The sequence below is a fragment of the Amblyomma maculatum genome, chromosome 4, assembly GCF_055883805.1.
Source record: "Amblyomma maculatum isolate TAMU_Amacu chromosome 4, ASM5588380v1, whole genome shotgun sequence".
Lineage (NCBI taxonomy): Eukaryota > Metazoa > Arthropoda > Arachnida > Ixodida > Ixodidae > Amblyomma > Amblyomma maculatum.
The window spans coordinates 78,466,369-78,483,762 of record NC_139347.1 but is presented as its reverse complement, the minus strand read 5'-3'; the positions used below and the strand labels follow the sequence as shown (position 1 = coordinate 78,483,762).

The window sequence follows — 17,394 nt, the reverse complement described above, 5'->3', positions numbered from 1 at the left end:
GAGGGCCCTCCGTACACGGAGGGAGCTCTCAAATGCCATGTAGGGGGCTGTGCTCCCACCATCTGTAATATTGGCAATAAATGTTTCTACCACCACTGCCACCACCACTAGGTAAAGCTCTTTATTTACAGAGGAAGAAGCTGGACAAATGGAGCAAGAAGATTCGGAAGACGTCAAGAAGAAGAAGAAGTGGCACATGCGCAGTTGTCAGTACCGGCAGAGTCCTTCAAAAAAGCATCGAAGGACTCTGGTACCGGGCACGGTGACCTTGGCTTTACATGGCGTTGTGAAGCTTTCGCTTCAAAAGAAGTAGACGGGACAACGCTGGAAAAACAACTGTGATTTACTCAAAATGTTTAAATCCCGTGTCTTTCGCTGGTCCAATATGTTCTATTAGAACCAAATGACCTATATGGTCACCTTGTTAACGTTGTCATGAACTTTGATCTGCGCGCGAGACATGGACGCGTGGGCAAAGTTCGAACGCTTGGTCGGTTTGCTGCGTGCGCCCTATGGCTAATGAGTGCAATTGTCCGTAACGCACTACAAATTGATTATTGGTACTCTGCATTTTTCTGTAATTTGGAAGGTAATCGATTACTTGCTTCAGATGGTAAAGTCCTTAGTAATTACATTTTATAATGGAACCTACTCGTTGTGAAATCGATTACTTTGTTTTCGCACGAAGCAAGCTGCAATAACTGCAATAATTTGTACAGCTTCGAGAACCTAAACTTCGCTGTTTACATTGGAGCAAGCGGGGATATATCCATCGCGACAGAGCGACAAGGAACCGGCTGCGGACAAGCGTTGCCCGCGTTTAATGCTTGTTGTTGTTGTTGTGGCTGTAGGAAGAAGGAAGAGAAAATGCACGGGCCTGCTACTGGCTATGTAGCTGAGCCACCTCCACTGCCTCGTGCGTACAGGAGAAAGTAGTGAAGAAAGAAAAAGAAGAGGGAGAGAAAGACGCTCGCCGCAACAACAGCCGTCGTCCACCACCTAAGCGGTGGCAGGTGCAATGAACGCCTACAACAGATAAAAATTCGGTGGCTGGCTAGCCTCCGCCGCAAGCGGTGTGGACCTATCGTCCCAGCTCCGTAGGACCAGGCACAGCCACCCTTCACCACCTCCCAAAATCCAACCTGTGCTGTGTCAGATCACATTAACGGTCGAAATTACCCCGGAGTCCTCCACTACGGCACCTCTTTCTCTGCGCTTTCACTCCCACCTTCCTCCCTTCCCTTACGGCGCGGTTCAGGTGTACACAGGACAAGTGTGGCAGATACTGCACCTTTCCTTTCTTGTGAACCAACTATTATTCTGCTTGATATCTACAGGAAACAAATCAGCAGAGCTGCACTCACCGTGTTCAGTATTAGGACGTATTGAAGGAGCGCGGCGATAATGAAGCACCGGCACACCAGGTACCAGACATCGATGGAGCGCAGCTGGTGGTCCTGCGCCCTGAGTATCTGGTGGCTGACTTGCTGGTGTTCCAGCACCACGAAGGCGAGTGCCATGAGCGCCGTCCGGGGCACGGTTTGCTGGGCATCCAGCCAGAATCCCACCCACGACAGGAGCACTGGGAGCACGCTCGGCCCCAGCGGATCCATGAGCACGGTCAGAAGCTGGCGCCGGAACGCCGCCCGCACCACAAGCCGCGTACGCCGCTTGCCTGCGTGGAATCGTTTCGGTAAGGCGACGGGCGCGCAGTTGCAACAGCTAAGTGTGCGGCTGAATGCCATTCGCTGCCGATGATACTTTTTTGAGCTTTGACCATTTGCACCTGTTCGCTGGAGCCGCGTGCTCGTATCTACCAAGCGTCAGTTAACTTGATGCATCTTCTTACGCGATGTCGTAAAGGTACCTTGTTGCAGAAAACCACGCATCGGCGTTGTGGTTGCCGTTCTTTCGCACACATGCTAGTTGGTCAACAAGGTCACGGCGTCACAGCCACATGGACTCCCGCGGGAGCTTATTTCAAGAGCGCGCAATAAATAAAAAAAAAATAAATAAACGCTCCATGTCAAACGTGACGTCACGTTTGGGATAATAGTGATTAAGACATGGCGTGTAACGTAAATTTAATGTCGCCGAAATCTCTTGAGAAAAAAATGTTTGCACTCTGTCCAAGATAAGGTTTTGAGAGAGAGAGAGAGATGCTACCAGCTAGGGCACGTAGGACATGCTTGCAATGGTTTGGGAACATGCAGGGTTTATATGTATGCCGTGTGATCTCTCACGTAAAGTTCTATTTTACAACTGTACGCTAATGAGTATGCATTTAATTATAGTATCATATGATACCCTCAAGGCTGAGCTTATACGTCCCTATTATTGCGAATGTACTATTTCACGAGGCCTAACCGGGCCTTCAGGATGTGCGCTACAGCTAGATACTGCGCCTTTTCTTTCCTGTAATCCAATTACTAATGAAAGCATTAGTAGGGTATGTGAAATGGTAAATAGGGATGAGGTCAAATAATAAAAATACTAATAAAATAATAATCCACGATGATTAGTGGGATTAGTAGAGAACATTCCTCGAAATTTTCTGAGCGCTGCGCGCCCGGCCCTCCCCTTTTCTTACGGTTTCCTTTGCGCCCTTTTATTTTTCGACGGGTAGCGTATAAGAACCCTTGAAGCCGCCCACCTGTCTTTCCTCGAGAACGACTGCAGCCGTGTACCATCCTCCATTGGAATGGTGCGGGCCTGCAACATCCACATAGAAAACATTATGTTTAGAGCCAAATGGCGGTGCAGGGCATTCGCCTGCGCCTGACGCTGTCCGTTGTGGTCTTCTCTGTCCATTTTGGTAGGAAGGGGTCGAACACGGAGGGTGCCTCTCCATAGCTCTAATACTCGTACCTTTTCCTCAATGTGATGGTTGTGTTGTATATGTAGCCGGTCCAAAAGGCGGCGACCGGACACGGTCTGGGCAAGACGCGTGTATTGATTAGTGAGGTGCGCCTCGCGTAGCTCCCGATAGGTATTCACCACTCCCAATGCAAGGAGCCTCGCATTGGAGGTAGAGATCGGGAGGTCGAGCGCCCTCTTGATCATCTTGCGGAGAGTAACCTCCAGGATGTCTTCATCATGCTTGCGCAAGTGGAGAATAAAGTCGAATAAGTCGAATATGGAGTCGAATAAAGAATTCAACTCCCTAGCGCAACCCACGCGGAGGAGGTAGCAGTCGCCCTGGCTGCCTCCCACCCTCAATCTAAATTGATTCTATCCGACTCGCGAGGGTCCTATCGGAATTATGAGCTGGGCTGGATAACGCCCACAGCGCAAGTAATACTTCATAGAGCAGCTCGGGATCAGGATCCCCAGACCCGATTTCTCATTTGAACTCCAGGCCACCAGGGCCTACTAGGGAATGAGGCCGCCAACTCGGCCGCCTTCGCACTCACTAACCGGGCCCCCGGCGTAGACCCTACTAATGTGGACCAGTACACACATCCTCTCTTAACTTTTCAAGAAATCTGTGCCTATTACCGGGACTCGCACCGTCAGTATCCGGCTCCACTCAAAGGGCTAGGGAAAGCGGGCGAAAGAATACTTCTTAGACTTTTTACTTATACTCTACTCAGCCCGGCAGTACTCAAACATTTCGACTCTTCCTTTTCTGGCCTCTGCCCTTTCTGTGGGGAGGTGGCTGACACCTTTCACATGGTCTGTGCCTGCCAGATAAATCCTCCCCCTGCCCGAGAGGACTGAGAGGCGGCCCTGCTCGGCTGCCTGGATCTAGCGGCACAACAAGCACTGGTCCAGCGAGCTCGTGTGGCGGCCCAGACCAATGGAGTCCCGGAATAAGGGACTCTACCTAGTATTGTAAGGGGAGCGGCCCACTAGGGGTGGCTCTCCAAGCAACCTCTCCTTTTGTAATAAATGCTTTCCACCACCACCACCACCACCCCTGGAAATATGTTTGGTTACTCCACTGATTGGGATGCTGAGTTAATGGCGATGACATATGAGCCAATAGACGCAGCTGGAGGCGGATTGGACATGCAGCAGGGATAAGCAAAGAAAGCCGGATATATATCATAGTGAGACAGTTTGGGTTCCTGTATAACAGTACCGGAAGGAAGGAAGGAAGGAAGGAAGGAAGGAAGGAAGGAAGGAAGGAAGGAAGGAAGGAAGGAAGGAAGGAAGGAAGGAAGGAAGGAAGGAAGGAAGGAAGGAAGGAAGGAAGGAAGGAAGGAAGGAAGGAAGGAAGGAAGGAAGGAAGGAAGGAAGGAAGGAAGGAAGGAAGGAAGGAAGGAAGGAAGGAAGGAAGGAAGGAAGGAAGGAAGGAAGGAAGGAAGGAAGGAAGGAAGGAAGGAAGGAAGGAAGGAAGGAAGGAAGGAAGGAAGGAAGGAAGGAAGGAAGGAAGGAAGGAAGGAAGGAAGGAAGGAAGGAAGGAAGGAAGGAAGGAAGGAAGGAAGGAAGGAAGGAAGGAAGGAAGGAAGGAAGGAAGGAAGGAAGGAAGGAAGGAAGGAAGGAAGGAAGGAAGGAAGGAAGGAAGGAAGGAAGGAAGGAAGGAAGGAAGGAAGGAAGGAAGGAAGGAAGGAAGGAAGGAAGGAAGGAAGGAAGGAAGGAAGGAAGGAAGGAAGGAAGGAAGGAAGGAAGGAAGGAAGGAAGGAAGGAAGGAAGGAAGGAAGGAAGGAAGGAAGGAAGGAAGGAAGGAAGGAAGGAAGGAAGGAAGGAAGGAAGGAAGGAAGGAAGGAAGGAAGGAAGGAAGGAAGGAAGGAAGGAAGGAAGGAAGGAAGGAAGGAAGGAAGGAAGGAAGGAAGGAAGGAAGGAAGGAAGGAAGGAAGGAAGGAAGGAAGGAAGGAAGGAAGGAAGGAAGGAAGGAAGGAAGGAAGGAAGGAAGGAAGGAAGGAAGGAAGGAAGGAAGGAAGGAAGGAAGGAAGGAAGGAAGGAAGGAAGGAAGGAAGGAAGGAAGGAAGGAAGGAAAAGCTTTATTTAGCCCTATATTATTTTGGTGGTTTTTTGGGGCGTCTTCAGAATGTCTCCTTGTTGCATCCCTTGGAGTCTTCTCCGTCGACCTCGTCCACTTCTACCCCAATGGTCGGTTGCCCTCAGTCCAGGACTCCGTTGGCCACTGCCGCCCGTTAAGCCCGCTGTACCAGACCTTGCTGGTCTTCACAGCGGTCGCTGTACAGCAGAGTCTCCCATTGCTCCGCACTAGTGTTTCGAATTTTGAGGACCACGTATATGTTTTGACAGGTCCATGTGATATGATACAGTGTGGGTTTTTCGTCGCACCACGGACATCTGCCCGCGTATATGGTAAGGTGTTTTGTTTAGTATGTGCAGGTTTGGGTATGAACCTGTCTGTAATTGTCTCCAAATGATACCTTCCTCTCTGTGGAGAGAACTGTGCGGTGGGGGATATCGCGTTCTTCTGCCTCTATAGGTTTCTAGTATGACCGAGTATACCTTGGAACCTAGCAAAAGTTCCGTGGACTCGTCGGATGCTCGGAAAGTAGTGTATGCTCGAGCTATCCTGTCAGCCTCTTGGTTCCCTGCCACCCCCATGTGCTCCGGTACCCACAATTTTGTGTGTGGTCTTGTTTTCTTCGTGGTTTTTAATTTTGTCGCTCGCTTCGAGGAGTATACGGAGTGCGTGACGGCCTATCCTACCATTCATGTAATTTCGATAGGCTGTTTGAGAGTCCGTGAGTATCGTTAGCGACCAACCGGTTCTATAACCCTCCGCCACCGCTAGAGCAACGGCTACTTCCTCAGCCTCTGCTACCGTGCAATGTCGCATAGAGGCGCTGGTCACTTCGCATAGAGACGAATCGACCACCGTGGCCACCGCAATTTTGTTGTATCCTCCTCTCGAGGACGGGTCTGCATACATGGTCGTGTCTTGTTTAGCGTATGTTTCCTGAATGAATTCAGTCCTTGCTTCTTTTCTGCCTCGGTGGAGGTTGGAGTCCATATATCTTGGGATTGGAGCTACCTTGAGGGACTTGCGAAGTTCGTCGGGGATCGTTTCCGTCCTCGCTATTTCTCGCATCTGCTCGCGGTATCCGAGTCTCTGTAAGAGCGCTAGTCCAGTCGTTGTCTGCAGCAGCCTGAGTTTTTGCGACTCAAGCTGTGCTTCGTTTAGCTTTGCGAATGTGTTTTGCAACCCAAGTGCCATGAGTTTTTTTGTCGACGTGTTGCGCGGTAGTCGGAGCGCTGTTTTATACGCTTTGCGTAGCAGGGCATCCGCTTAATGTATTTTGCTCTTGTTGAGGCACTGGTAGGGTAGCCTGTACATAATTCGGCTCACTACCAGGTTTCTAACTAGTTTTAGTGTGTCCTCTTTGCGCATGCTACGCCGACTGTTGGTGATGCGGATGATCATGAGTGTTACTTGTAGCGTTGTTGCTTTACAAATACCGCGCGAAAAGTTGGGAGACCAGATGTTTTACATGTATCGTATAGTACCACAATCGCACAGAACAGAATGTAGACAATAAATATTCTCGCCCGCTTCAACGACCACAAACGAGAAAAAGCTTGGTTGCCCGAGCTTCACGTAAATTTAAAAATATATGACCCCAACGGATGATGTTCCCCTGCTGGTACCAACAAGAAATGTTGTAATCTATGCACATTAAAACGTTCGCGGAGATCTCAAAGCCTTCGGGAATACGCCTGTTCGTCGTTTTTGTTACCACATCTTTGTGTTAAAACTGTTTGAGGTCCGGTGACTTTCGTTCGCTACCAGCGACCATCTATGTTTTACATCATCGTTTTTTTTTGTGTAATGCCATTTAAGTCTTTAAGGGGGCAGCAAAATATGAAGATGATGGCGACCTCTGATGTCAGATAGTTGGCGGAGTGGCAACACGCCTCGTGCTGTGCTGCTTTGCCCTCGCTGTGTCGTGAGCAGGCTTTATCAGCGGATATACTGGATGACATCATGACTGATAGCGCAGTCAGTACAGTCGGCGTAATCAAGGCGAAGTGCTTATGATTCATGTAAGCGTGGGCGTTTTTGCTCTTTGATACTACCTGTTCGACAGGCCGCGAAAACTTCGCGAACTCTTTGCTCGCTTCCCGAAGTTGACTTTCCATTGCACTTAAGCGATTTCACTTTAGTTTTTTCCAGATAATAATGGTAGGTGTGGACAGAGGAGTGGGTCGTGCACTGATTGGTCAGCACTTTGTGTGACGTCACGAGACCACATGACATGGTTGAGTTGGCAGGTGCTACAAACTCAAGCTTTTTGTGTTTTAGATGAAAATCGAGCGAGCCGTCTGGGAACATCGGATACAGAGTCAGAGACGCGGCCGCGCAGGTATGTTAGTATCGCTTGGCCAAAGCGAGGTTTTATATTCGTGTCGGGTGGTCTTTCACAAAATATGGCATTTTACTACTGCATGCTGAGTGTGCGAAAGATGATACAGGCACGAGTTAAGGAATTACTGATTGGGTGAGCTTCAAAACATGTGTACGTGAAAGAGGATCCGCCAGGCTATCCGGTAAACGACAGACAATAACGCTTTCACATCATACGCTTAAAGGCGGTTAAAGTGTCTCTGCCTTTCCTATCAATAAATACAGCTATCTATTTAGTAAGTGTCCCTCAAATACTTTTGTTTGACTGTCGCTTAGCACCAATTGACAGACTCGTGCACTATATAGTGAAAAATAAGATAAAGTTGTGCCGCAACTAGCCCCGAGGAAAGTCACGTGACATACCATGTAGAAAATACCGTCCGTGGGATATTAAATCAATAAGAATTGTTAGGCCGCTGGCCAATGTCTTGATATCTATAAGCGGATGATGGCGACCCCTGCTTTCAGTCTCAGAGCAAGACGAGGTATTAATTATGTGCCAAAGGGCAATCCTGTTTCATCCGCCCTGCGTCACTCAGTCATAAGCGTTCGTTGGCCCGCCGGTTGGTAAAGGGTCACAGCGCTCTGCACAGCAAACAAACACTATAGGTGCTATGTCGATGAATACGAAGCGTCTGGCTGATGTTATTAGAGCGAAGCGAATGTCTAGTCTAAGCAGACCTAACAATAGGCCAGGAACAAAAAAATAAACAGAAAAAAGTCGGCACTACTTGCAGTTGACCTTCGCGAACTTCAGAGGCCACCGCGGTCTGTCTAATAAAGCGGCTAAGTGTCAACGGCCGCATGCGGCCTAACTATTTTCTTCCTAACAGTAATTACGTTCCTGTATTTCGCTATCCATCGAAGTCGGGGTTATACAAACGACTGATGCCAACACAAATACGTAAGCCCGAGGTCCAACGATGTCGCTTTTTCCGACAGCGTTTCGTGTCTGGAAAGTTTGCCACATCATTCACTGTGCGCTGTTTGGTTATCGTTATAGCTACACGAAAGAGCACTGCCCGAGTCCCTGAGTTAGCCATTTGCTTATTAACTTTCAGCTGCACACGTTGTTATGACCTCATAAAGGCAAGCGTAATGGTGAACACTGAGTTCGATAAGTAACTAAAAAAGAAAGAACGCTGCATTAATGTCGATCAGCTCTTTCGCCGCAAGTGACACGAACCACTGTCGTCATCGTATAAGCCTTCGTCAAGAATAGACAGGTTTCTTTCCTCTTCTTCGGGGGGCGCGGGAGGGAGAAGTAGCTTATCATCGACGTCTGTCCGCAAAACGCCAAAGGCAGGGCATGCCTTCACGTGTCAACTGACTGCGCCTTTCTTAAATGCCATGCATTCTGCATACCTTTTCAATACCAGTAAAATGAATGCCATGCTGCCAAACCCTAAAAGCATGACTACGGATTTAACATTTCTCGTTAACGTTTGGTGTTTCCTTGAACTTGTTCGTAGTGGGCAATAATGACCCGTAAGAAGTCAGGCTTATTGAGCTTAGCCGTTTTCAGCTGCGTGGATCCGGAGGAGGTGGTTGCACCCACGACCAGCGCCACGAGAAGCGCATATAACACGAGTACAAGACAGCTTGCAAACAAAACAAGCTGCATCATACATAGATATAGTGACCTAGAGCTGCATGAATATATGAAGCTGCTTGTATGCAAACGATTTGCATTCGTATATTTGGCTAGGGATTAGACGCTTCACAGGTGCTGGCTGAACCTATAGGGTATGCACCCGATCATGCCCTCTCGTTCAGCGACCTCCCCCTCCCCCTCTCCCATTCCCAAATAAAATAAAGAAAAAATAAACCACTGGAGTGATATAGGCGCCCATAGGTCCGGAATATAACTGCTAAAATTTCAGATGCCACGACTTTGCACGCCGCTGTGATAATAACGCCGGCCCGTGCTTTGTGTGAGGAGAGGGTAGGCGTTCTCGTACCTCCGGGCAAGTCGTCCACCACGAACAGCGGCAGTAGTCCGAGGAACGTGAACGTTCCCTCGCTGAAATCATTCGGATTGAAATGGATGCTCTTTTCGGAGACCCGGAATGGGCTTTGGTCATCTCCGATCCAGCGTAAGATGGACTGGTGGTCGTCGCTGTCCACTAAAAACACAGGAGGATGGCGAAACCTTGTAAAAAGAAGCCTAACCACTTTCGGTCGTCATGTACAAATTCCGCACATAACTGACTCGCAGATTCTTCCTAGAGCATGCTTCGTTTGTAACAGCATTACTATTCCCATTCTTGGACTTCGCAGAGGTGGATCTGAATCTTCTTGGATCAACCGTTAACAAAAATATAGAAAAAAAAGGAACTGCTCGCCACAAGTGGATTTCAAACATAGAAAAAGTCACTAGCCACTGCGTTAGACTATTATGCTATCTCCTTTATTTTTTATTGCACTGTATCGTATCGTTCCTTTTTTTCGGTTGCCGGTTTGTTCACTGCTAAGCTGCCAATATTTCACTGTGCGTTTAGGGGGTGTCATCGTCTTCATCTCCTCTGATAAAAATGCACTAAAGACTTTAAATAGGCGTCCTTAATTCTACCAAAAGTCTAAAATACCCGTTAAGTACTTAGCTGAGCATGGGAATACGCGGCAAAACAAAGCTAAATTAAATAAAAACCACTTTGTGCTTATATCCACTCTCAGCCAAGCTAATCAACAGCTTAATTATTTTGTGGAAAAAAAAAAATAGTTATTTTCATATGGCAACTGATCGAGTGGCTTTTTATTTAGCTAGAGGGCGTAGTTAATTACAGTTCTAGCTTATCGGTTCGGCGCAGTTCGACATATTAATGCGGGTAAATTTTATTCTCACCGGTAATCTAATTTTGCTGTGGGATTAAAGCGTATAGAACCTTTAAAAAACAAGAATTAGTCCGCGATACCTCAATTATATTTATATAACAAATTCTTACTCTTTTATGTTGCAACTTTAAATCACCGTCACGGTTTGTAAGATTACTGCATGCTTCTAGAGAATTAATAGTAATGCCTCTGTTTGGATAACTAATGTTTTTCTGAGTTATGCAATCTATTTAGGCGGGAAGTGATCTTTAATCATAGATGACAAACAGCGTTGGAGAAACTTAAAAGTAAAAATAAATGTGAAAAATAACGCATAGCGATACTATTTTCATTTGTCTGAGCTATACAAGATGCATGCAGGGTGCAGTAAGACAAACAACAAAGCAGCAGCGGCAATATACCGGCTTTTCACGCAAATGGCAATGGCTTGTAAGAAAGGTTAGTGCATTTCTTGGGGAATAAAATGTGAATTCGAGCTTGATTAAATGGAGCAAATTAATGAATTCACGTTTACATAACATAGTATACGACATGATCTTCGAAAACAGCGGCATAGGAGGCCTCTAACGGGGAAAAGTTCGGTAACGAAGGTTTCTTCCAGAGTACGCTGTCCTGCTCGCTCTCTAGACAAAGCCGCCTGGTGCAAGGGCGCGTGCTTTGACCCCGTCGTGCTTGGTGGCTGTCGTTTGCCCTTCGCTTCCTTAACGAGACGAAGGACTGTAATCATGCGAGTTCCTGGGTTTCCAGCGCTTTTTTTACAGGCCAAGAAGAAAAAAATATGTTCGCAATAAAAAAAATTCAAAAAGTTAAGCATTTGGCGTTCCATTTGATGCTCCTCGGTGTTCTATCTGAAGCTTCACTTAACTCTGACACTTCGATGGCTAAATAATTACCGTAAACTAATTAGACTTTGGAACGTCGAATGAGCAGTTATTGGTAAAAAAAGTAAAAATCTGTTCCCTCATCGACGAACTCCGCAAGCAATAATGCTTCTGTTTTACTCTTTCAAATTGTGCCTGCTTTTATGAATTCTCTTCTAAATTACAGGTAAGAGGGATGAATACTCTAACCATTCCTGCAGCAGTGTTTTATTGCACGAAAAAATTACATTGATAAAAATCTTTGGCGGGTTGACAAGGTTGATGTAATAAAGATACGAAAGTATACTGCTTTCATTGAAATTGTGCTAGTATTCAAAAGGGGGCTCTCTTCTGTCGATCTGGTTACTATGAAAGTCTGCTGAATAACTATTACAGAGAAAAATATTTATTAACCCATTATTTTATTCCATATTTAATTGAAGGTCTACGATTACTGTCTTACCATTTACGATGGACATGTCGCACACGTGCACATCGAAGGGATAGTAAGCGAAGTCAATGTTGCAGCACACAGCAAAATGCAGCCTGAAAAAGAAAACGCGCCCAGAAATAAGTGAAAAGAAAAAGAAATAAACAGCTACAGAATGCTTGTGATGGCTGGAAGCACGAAGAAGAAAGCCAAAAACAACAGCAGAAAACAGCTTTAACGCTCCGTCGAAAGTGTTTGGCGGAAAACTTAGCCGGAGACGTGGGTTTGCAATCAGCAGTGCGACATTTCGGTTAAAAAAGCACGAAATATAGCCTATTATTTTTATTTTATCATTCTGACCATTACTACTTGACGCGTAACCCCGCTATTAGAATTTAGATTGGCCTAGGGTTCAGGTTCCACCTCCAAGACAGGTTTGAAAAACTGGGATGTCTTATTTCTTGCACGGTGCTGATTTGTAAACTGAACCTACTGTCAGGATGCTTCACGTTTATTTTTCCCCTCTTTGGTAGATATTTTCAGCATTTCTTTCAGTTGGTACATGCGACCTCAGCTCTATTTCCTCTTATCTGACTCCCGAAGATTCTTTCTCTCAGAAACATTGCCAATAGCTTTGGAAAGGTTCCAGTTTCTCCTTCACCCGATGACCTTATGACCTTAATGGCGGATGATACTTTAGATTCGGCACCACGTGTCAACCAGAATCCGGCTATCTTCCATCTCTTGTCAGCTCGCAGAACGTTGAACAGTCTGGGCCAACATAACACAGAGTCCTCTGACGCTAGGTCCAAGGTGATTTCGCGCTTCTTTTGGAGTAACTGCCAAACAAGGCGAATCGGACACTGATTAAATCGTGCCACATCTGTTTGTCAGCAGCAGCTCATGGTTAAAGATGACGTCCGCCGGACGCACACACGCTCACACGCACACACAAAAGCAGACGGCCGATCGATAGACCCATCTACAGAAATGCGCGCAGCATTAGACTTCTATTATCCTCTGTATAACACGACATATCATTAACATTTCTTCACATCCACCATTACTGCACACTTAGTACTTTTTGTACTTACACTTGCGTGCTTCCATACTCGTATTTCCCACAAGATCAGCATCTCCTGTTTGTCGCTAATGCACTCTTCGAAAGCCTTGTAGTTTGGCTCATTTCGCACACCACTTTTTGAAACTCCCGCTTTCCAGAGGCCCGCTCACAAGCACAGCGCAGCGTCGTTAAACCGCCGAGGGACGCTCGCACTTAAGCCCTGCAACGCAAGAGGGGCATCTGGTGCGCGCATCGCTCTGATATATACGCTAGTCTTCTATAGTCACATCACGACAGACAGTACAAGAGAGGAGGACAGAAGGTATTTCGAGCTGTAACTTTGGGAGATCGCCACCAGCTCACCCAACAACTTGGTTTTGTCCGCTGCTCTTCTCAGCTCACTTTCCTCCTCACCTTTCAATTTCTACCATAGCCACCCACCGCGTTTCTCCAGAAAGAACCATCCTCAGGTTGTTTACTCCTTCATCCTTACCAAAGACCCCTCCGTTCTTCCCGTGATAGACGACTCCCCTCGTATCTTTCCTTCCTCACTCCTACAAGTGAAAAGTTGATTGTTCTCTTCCCTTTTCCACATGTAAATCATGGCAGGGGGTCCTCGGAAGCTTCAGAGATCACCCGGAAGTCTTTCCCGACATGGTGCACCTATTGCCAGCGCTTAAAGAATGACAGAACGATGACGAAATCTAATGCGCGGAAGCTGCGATTAGATTCAACTTGGATAGTTGATGCTTTTGCTTTAACGAACATTTTTCAGGGGAAGTTCAAGATGAGTGGGGGTTGGTGTTGCTGAAGGGCAGTCTATGTTGGCGGTGGTTTAGGTGGAAAGGTGGCTGATGGGTTTAGCGGCTGCAAGGGGGCTGGCTATCTTGCGTCTTTAAGTTCACCGTTAATTTCTCCCTATGCCCCCGTGGGGGCTTCTGAAGTCGCGCACAACTCGAGAAAGAAGCGGCAGATGCCTTTCAAAAGAAGGCCCTTAAGCCAATGACGTCTAACGGTTGCCGTGACACAGTGGACAATCCCCTTAGACCTTACAGCCTGGTGTGTAAGGCAGGCGGAAAAGAATTCACCGCGGCTCAGTCAAATTAACAGTGGCCGGAGTCATGAAAATCAACTGGCACTATTGCTGAAGGGCCTGCATTGTGGGACATCTGCCGCTGCATTCTTGAGTTGAAAACGATAGTGGTGTCTGGAGGCCCTGTGTAGGCAGAATGTAGGCAGTTTGGTTGAAAGTGGACTTCTGGAGCCTATAGACTTGTGTGAATGGTTCTTTTGAAGGATGAAGATGGGGTAAGGAAGGGGTCAAAGGGTATCAGTAGTCTCTAGTTAGAGTACGGGTCGGGCAAACTTGAATACGATTTCGTCGTTGGTTTTGTCGTTTATTTATTTATTTAAATACCCTAAAAACCCAAGTGGGCATTACATAGGGGGGGGGGGGGGGGGGGGGGGAGCGGCATAAAAACAGCACAATACATATCCTTCACGCATATGATTTAACAAAAAATGCACTTAAGAATTATACATAACGTACAGATCGACGTACACAGCACTCCATTCACTAGTGAATACATAGGTGTTCTGTAATTAACAAAAATGCACTTAAGAATTATACATAACATACATATCGACGTACACAGCACTACATTTACTAGTGGATACATAGGTGTTCAGGGAACAGCACATAAAGCTTAAGAAGACAATAGTGGAAACAATACAACGGTCATTACAGACAACCAAGGTTCCCTGAAAGTTTTATTTGAAATTGTGATAAAGAAGTTTCAGTAGCTATATCACTCGGTATTGAGTTCCAGTTTTCTATAGTTAACAGTAAGGGTGAAGTTTGGTATTTTATCGTTCTTGCGAATATTGGCTGTACTTTGTAGAGATGATCAGTCCGGGATGAAATATGATGGGCAGGAGGGATGCGATTAGCTGCAAATGGGCAGTCACCATGATATAAGGAACGAAAGAACGATAAACGAGAGAACTTGCGTCGAATGAAAAGGTCGGGCATATTGAGGGATTTTTTAAGATTAGGCACACTGTGATACGTTGAGTACGACGAAAGGATGAACCTGGCAGCTTCAATTTGGGCAGACTCAAGACGATTAATTAATGACACACTACTTGGATTCCATATTATGGAGGCATACTTTAGAGCTGACCTTATGAGAGTAGTGTACGCGTGAAGTTTTGTCTCGGAGTTGGCAAGGTGCTAACGACGTTTAATGAGTCCCAGTTTTCGAAATGCTTTATTCGTGATATAATCTATATGGGCGCTCCAGCCTAAATCAGAACTGAAAAAAGCACCAAGGTACTTGAAGCAATTTGTTCTTTCAACTAAACTGCCATTAATCGTGTAAACATTAGAAGGCGTATTATTGCGCGTGGAAAAGGTCATTAGCTTGTTTTTTTTTATATTAATTTCCATCTGCCACATGTGACAACACTCATTTAGATGCATTAAGTCAGTCTGTAGGATAACTGCATCAGTGGGGTCAGCTATCTTTCTATAATTTACACAATCATCAGCGAAGAGTCGTACGCTAGATGATATATGGGGTTTGGTGAGTAAGAAAGCAAGAAAGTGCAGGCGCAGTACCGCCCACTGTTAAAAGGAACATGAGACCGCATGGCTGCCGCGCTTTACCAAACATCCCTGAGAGAGCCGGCGAAAATGATCACACAAATTGTATGCGTAGTAAGCACTGCATAACCGGCTGATTTTTCCGAGCATGCATATAGTGCCGCCCATTCTCGCCAGTTGTCGCTGGTAGCGCTTTGCAAAGTGTTTACGCCACGCGATCGCGCGTTCCCTTTAACAGTGGACCGTAATGTACGTGAATGAGGATCCGCGAGGGGAGCCGCGGACGGAAACCGTTAACCCTGTGACGTCATGCCTTTAAATGCGGAGTTTCAGAGTGCCCCAAATGTTATTAAAAGGGTAAATTAGCCCATGTAGGGTGACGAACAAGAGTAATATGGAGTACAAAGACAGACTCCTCTCGCACCACTAATGTATTGCGGGTAAGGGTGACGAATAGCGGAAGTTTGAAACAGAAGCCCCATTGCTATCTCTCTCCTGCCGTACAGCTTCGTTTTTTAATGTTCGGTTGTGAACGTTTTTATCACTACTGATATGGGACTGAGTCAGTCCGAGTAGTAAAATTCACGTGACGCGTAAGCACACGGAAGATAATATGAGAAATTTTCTCAAGGCTTCTGGAGTTAAAGCTATCCAGTGTTTTGTGAAAGCACGCTTAAAAAACATTTGAATATGACTGCCGCTCTTGTGAATGGTGAATCATGGATATTTTCATGAAGGATTTTAACTGCCAAAACTGCAGGCTCAGACCAGTCAAGCGTTAATGACGCGTTGTGAAAAAAAAAAAAAGTGTTTCTGTGAAAGAATCCCTGCGGTAATTAACGTTGAAATGCGCCAGAATGTATGAGACCATCGTAGAGCTGAGTAAGGGGGAACCAATAAGTGAGCACTAATCGCACTACATTTCACCGAGAAAGCAGGATTTGGACGGAATTCCTCTGCCAGCGCTGCTCCTCATGCGCTGTGAGGGTATGTGCAAAAGATTGTGCCGTTCACATTGTAGCCCAAAGACCCACTTCTCACTGGTCGCTAGAGCTGTCTCGTCATGCGTCTCCAGCAACGCGCCACATCGCGTATTTTCAGATTCTTTAAAGGCAGTAAAGAAACAGTACTAGATGGTTTCAGTTTCGAGGACATCATCCCTGTATTTTCTGCCGATTTTCCTGCGTGCTTAAGTATTTTTCTTCCTCTAAACGAAAATTACTTTGTGTTCAGCGAATATATTTGTATATCTATTCGTAGTAGCTCCTTTTCAAGAGCGTCATAATGAAGATAGAAATGTGGACGTAGAGTTTGATTACTTTATTTTACTCTGATACAGTAAAGTTTTAAACTAGCTGAGATAGACCAAAAATGAAAAACGTTTGCTAAGAAGTTCTTCTTTCTTTTTTTTTTTTTTATGAATCAGGCAATGTGTTCTGCCAAAATGTGATTTGTTTCGCTGCAAAAGCTGGACCGTATGCTAGAAAAGGACTTTTTTTTCCTGCTACGAAACCTGAAATTGCTACTGCGAATAGTAGTTTTCTTTGCTACGAAAGCTGCTACAAGAATTATTTTCGTCAGTTCCATCAAAAAAAAAAAAAAAAAAAAAAAGCCGCGGGATCTGAAGTTGATAGCCTTATATCGATGCTCACTGCCATTTGTGGGCGCATTTGCGGCGCCGTTGCGCTCTTCGGTTTTGGTAGAGCAGAGTCCGATAGTGCTTGTAACACGAGAAAGACACATAAAACAAAGGTATTTCTCCCAGCATGAGCTTATCAGATTTTCTCACTCCCCTAGAGCCCCTCTCTACAGACAGAGCTGTGTAAACATGCGGGTGTAATATCGGTATTAGATTGGTTCTGCAAATATTTTCTGCCCAATATTTAGTGCTGTGACCATCAGATCGACCCTGTCCTTGGCTTACGAAACGATCTAGAAGACGCGCAGCGAAGAGTAAACAGAACGCGATTTTGTTTACCTGGGACGTTGCTGTTTATTGGTAATTTCGTCGTCGGTAGCTGGGATGCACTGTTTATTTAAAACCGAGCTGCTCGGACACATGACCTGCGAGTACTTGGAAGGTGATAGTGTTGGTACCGCAATTATGCGGAACGGCGCGTCTACGTGGAGGTGTATGTTTGCTTGACCACCCGAGTAGACAAATTCGCGAAGGTCACTAGCCGACGACCCGTGCGAAGGAGACGCGCGTGTCTTGACTGATAAGAGCCCGTGCGGAGAGGGGAATGAACCCACGTAACGGACACTATAGGGAGT

At 46.2% G+C, this 17,394-nt stretch overlaps 1 protein-coding gene across 1 annotated transcript in view; it reads right to left on the bottom strand.

Annotated features, from left to right (window-relative positions):
• The window catches only part of LOC146191495 (glutamate-gated chloride channel subunit beta-like), a 34,047-nt gene that overhangs the window by 5,738 nt on the left and 10,915 nt on the right, over positions 1-17,394 (bottom strand). Inside the window, exons 4-6 of the mRNA XM_084599962.1 lie at positions 11,486-11,568; positions 9,289-9,453; positions 1,365-1,675 (exon numbers count right to left, since the gene is read on the bottom strand). Coding sequence (XP_084456088.1) covers positions 1,365-1,675; positions 9,289-9,453; positions 11,486-11,568 — 559 coding nt within the window. The remainder of the gene's footprint in view (positions 1-1,364; positions 1,676-9,288; positions 9,454-11,485; positions 11,569-17,394) is intronic.